This window comes from Rutidosis leptorrhynchoides, chromosome 11 (assembly GCF_046630445.1).
Source record: "Rutidosis leptorrhynchoides isolate AG116_Rl617_1_P2 chromosome 11, CSIRO_AGI_Rlap_v1, whole genome shotgun sequence".
NCBI lineage: Eukaryota > Viridiplantae > Streptophyta > Magnoliopsida > Asterales > Asteraceae > Rutidosis > Rutidosis leptorrhynchoides.
This window is the reverse complement of record NC_092343.1, coordinates 98,247,054-98,251,234: the sequence shown is the minus strand read 5'-3', so window position 1 is coordinate 98,251,234 and position 4,181 is coordinate 98,247,054. Positions and strand designations below refer to the sequence as shown.

The following is a 4,181-nucleotide window of genomic DNA, read 5'->3' as shown; positions in this document are numbered from 1 at the left end:
CTTCAGGTTAACTTTTTGTGTGCGATGCATCAAACATGGCGGGTCTAACGAACGATTATACTACTGCATGTTATTATTTTATACAATTATAACAACGATACTCATCCCACGAATGTGGGGTATTAGTATTATTTTCTACAATTATTAAAGATTGAGTTCATAATTCTACAATAATACAAGGGCCTGAGTTCTTCAAACTTCATCATCATTCATTCATTCGATTCATTAACAAAGAATGAAAAACTTTAATGAAGGAATTGCAATAATAAAAAAATAATCTAAAAGAGCTTCCATTAAGGACTAGTCAAACAGCACTGCGCCAAGGTTAGACATTTACAAACGGCAAAACAACTAAACACAAGATCAAGAAAACCCAAATCCAGACATATTCGTTCGGGTTTTAACATAAAAACAGGTTGCAACTCGCGTTACATGTACCCACGTCAGCTGAATCATAAAAGACTGAAACTTTTAGTCACAAACTACAAACTTCTTCTTCACAGGGCATATGTCAGATTAGCCATAAATTATTAGACGCTGAATTCCTATGCATATCTGAAACAAATAAATGAGCAAAAATCCATCAGTTGTAAAGTAAAAGTCAACTCGCAGGCACTAAGAACGCCTACTAAAAAAGTCTTAATATATACACAACCATACACTATAAACAAACTGAAAAAGACAAACAGCACAAATCAGAATAATTAAAACTTTAGCATAAAGTCAATAAGCACCAGAAATCAATTTTATAACTTGGCTTCAGATATAATTAGTAACCAAAACAAATTGCATTCTTAACTTTTTAGTCTTAAGTTTTTGGAGATGTGCTTCTGTGGTTTGAAGTTAAGATAACCAATAATAAGACGTTTAGCGTTTAGCATATTTAAATTATTTAACAAAGTGAACGAAAAAAAACAAGATTTTTGTGAAAAACGTGACACACTGTGAAAAACAGTAGCCGTCCCAATAGTTAGGTGTTAATGAGGGGTAAGCAGTCAAATTATTTTATCTATAGACATTGAATTTTTTTGCAGCCAGTGAAACTCATTATTAGTACGTAGATTAACAGAAGCACGATTTATTTATCCAAACATAAATACACTAATTATTGCGACTTAAGTCAGGTTAATCAGTTCAAAGATCAAATCAAACACCAATCCCATACTGGCTCAAATTTCATACGCAACTTCATGAACATCAATTAAAAGGCCTGAAAAACATACCAGTCCACTAAGTTGGTAACACTATTTGTTAAATAGATGTTGTTCGACCAACAACTCGGGAATTTTCATAGCAGAAATGCTTTCGCATCCAAAAAGATTCTTAAGCTTTTCATCACACAAAATCATCACCGGATTTTGAGGATCCTGTCATTAAACAAGCCAATTTTGAAAAAATAAATAAAAAGGTTAAGATTCCGGCCAAATGTCGCATTTATGTTGATGCATAAATTAAAATTTCAAGTAAATGTGATACACAAGAGCAAGTCAGATTCGGGTCAAAACATGATTTGTATGTGTTGATCCAAAACAAAGTTTGGCCAAATGTTATGAACTTTCTCTAAATGATTATTGAGAGATAAACGATCACAAAATTCTTATCTTAATCTTAATAACATTAAAAAGAAGAAAAAAATGCTTCTTAGAACTACAAAAAAATTATTATATGACTAAATCTAGGCACTATGCTTATAGATTTAATTCCGAGATATAGTTGAGTAATTGGTAAAGACATTAAAGAGAATTAGATTTCAGGCAGGATTTAAAACCCATGGAAATTTGATTTTACCATTTCCATGGCGTCTTAATTTTATTTTTAATTTATTTTTTTAAAATTCTTTCCTACTTATTGGCCGGAGGTCCACTCGGAAACAATCTCTCTATCCATCGAATAGAGAGAGGGATGACTTTCTCTACTTTTGAGAGTGTTTCACTCTTCGTGGAGAAATAACTTGTCTTTATTCTCGGATAAGGGAAGGATTGTCTACATCTCACCTCCCCAATACACCACTTATGTGGTATTGGGTTTTGTTGTTGTTGTTGTTGTATTAAAAGAGAATTGGAAAAAAATGACTTTTTAAAAACTTGTCAAATATGCTACATCCTTCTGAATGTAAACTAATTTCCTTAAACGTAACACTTGTGAAAATTCAATGACCAAATTATGCCTTCCCAAAAATTTCTCACTTAAACATTTTCGAATAAAACATAACCTAAATCGACCTATTCATAAGTTAAGGTGTAAAAATTGCATCTTTATGATAGAAATAATCATAGCCATACAAATTTTTCATACCTCAAGATTATTGACCTTTATGTACTCCCAAACAAGTCTTAAAGCCTCCGACTGCGACATTTCTCGTTCTCCAGTATCCAAACAGTTGGCAAGTGCTTCCGATATTATAACTTGCCTCGGAACATTATCGGTACTTTCAACGACAGGTTCAACGTCTACTTTGGATTTTTTATGTGACGATTCTTCTGCACAATTTACAAGTTGTCATAAATTTAATGAAACTAAGGTTAAACAAGAGAATATGGCTTGATTTATCAGGTTTACTTTCACATACTTGTAGGTTCAAGTCGGATAATATGCTTGGCAAGCAACTTATTCATCTTGAACATATCGGTGCAATCAGTTTCGAATACAACACGCAAAGCATCATCACATATTATCTTTCTCTTGTTGCCTGGATCTTGTAGGTTGTTTTTCTTGATGTAGGCCCATAGCTGCTTCACGATCTGTATAAAGCAATATTCAAATGTTCGCAACATCATATATTGGATACATGCAAAAAATATAGTTTTTTTTTACTATTAAGAGCATTTGTTTCATTTAATGCAAAGTCTATTTCTTAATTTCGGACTTATTACGCACTTTTGTCCACCATGACCTAATTCTGTTTAAGTTAAAATGTCAATGCTCATAAAAGATAAAGATAACCAAAATTGACCCATATATATGTAAGTGGGTCAAAATTGCCACCTTTAATGATGTAATGTAGCCTCTTCTCATGTTATACTGACACTAAATGGTTTAATAAAGATAAAAATTACTAAAATTATGAATCTTACATCAGTTCTTGATAATGCTGACTCGCCAACAATAACTTGAAGCTCGGGTGTAATACCACATAGTTTATTTAGGCCCCCTGGCCCACCTCTTCTTTTAGTGCCCGCTGCTCCCCTAAGATGACATGCAACAACAAATCAATGGCCAATGTTACCCTTTTTTAGAAAGTACCCCCAATTTGAAACCCTAACCCTAATACCTCTACAAAACAACCAACAAAAATCAGTACAATTTATACATATATAAACAAAAAAGTTACCCTTTTTTAGGTTTTTCAGATGACCTAACACCAACACCCTGCACCAAAACACCTCCACCTTCACTTTTCACCTCCGGCAGTGGAGAACTAACCACCGCCGTATGCTGCGGCGCAACCGCCTTACTGAAATTAAGCTCAACTGGATGCCTCTGACGTGGCGGTTGTTGCTGTTGCTGCTGATATTGATGCAATTGTTGCTGTTGAAGTGCATAATGCTGCTGGTGCTGATAAAACTGTTGTTGTTGTTGATTGAAATGATACTGAGGGGCATATTGGTCTTTCACAATTCCGGAAGTAGTAACGGCAACGGCGGTTAGTGGTGGTGGTAGCAATTGTTGCGGTTGCGGTGGTTGTTGTGATCGAAACAAGAAAAGGTTGATTTGGTCACGGATGAAAAGGGATTTATGAGATAAATCAAACCCTAATTTTAATGAAAGAGAATGAACAAATTCAGTTAGGGTTTTGAATGATTTGTGGTCAGATTGTGTTAATAGAATCTCAACTCCTTTTGCTATTTCTTGGTCGGACAACATTTTGCTGTTATCAGACTTACATATATATAAAAAAAAATTAAAATTTAAAAATACTAAAATTATTGATTTGGTAGCAGTAGAATTTTACCCCCAAATTGATTTGATTTTGTATCAGTAAAGTGACAATCGCTTTCTCTCTCTCTATCCGCTATCCTTTCCTTATCTTTATCTTGTAATTTATACGGTACTTTTTATTTTTATACCGTAGTTTTGTACACTTCTTTTGCTGTATTTTATTCTTTTGAAAAATTAGATTAATTGAAAAGATAATCGAAAGATACGGTACACTTCTCTTATTTTATTCTTTTAAGAAAATA

The 4,181-nt window shown here is 33.4% G+C and overlaps 1 protein-coding gene across 1 annotated transcript; it reads right to left on the bottom strand.

Moving 5' to 3' along the window:
- Nucleotides 1-1,244: 1,244 nt before the first annotated feature.
- On the bottom strand, nucleotides 1,245-3,864 carry LOC139874799 (uncharacterized). The gene is made up of 5 exons (XM_071862196.1): nucleotides 3,332-3,864; nucleotides 3,075-3,186; nucleotides 2,570-2,741; nucleotides 2,296-2,480; nucleotides 1,245-1,367 (listed from the first exon to the last, which is right to left on the bottom strand). The coding sequence occupies exons 1-5, from the start codon at nucleotides 3,862-3,864 to the stop codon at nucleotides 1,245-1,247; spliced, it is 1,125 nt and encodes a 374-aa protein (XP_071718297.1).
- Between the last annotated feature and the right edge of the window lie 317 nt (nucleotides 3,865-4,181).

What these genes read in the sequence shown, in the direction of transcription:
- LOC139874799 (XM_071862196.1), bottom strand. Translation starts at nt 3,864, where the DNA reads ATGTTGTCCGACCAAGAAATAGCAAAAGGAGTTGAGATTCTATTAACA. An exon ending in CAGCATTATCAAGAACTGAT is followed by an intron (nt 2,742 to 3,074) that starts GTAAGATTCATA and finishes TGCTTTATACAG; the next exon opens with ATCGTGAAGCAGCTATGGGC. An exon ending in TATCCGACTTGAACCTACAA is followed by an intron (nt 2,481 to 2,569) that starts GTATGTGAAAGT and finishes TAAATTGTGCAG; the next exon opens with AAGAATCGTCACATAAAAAA.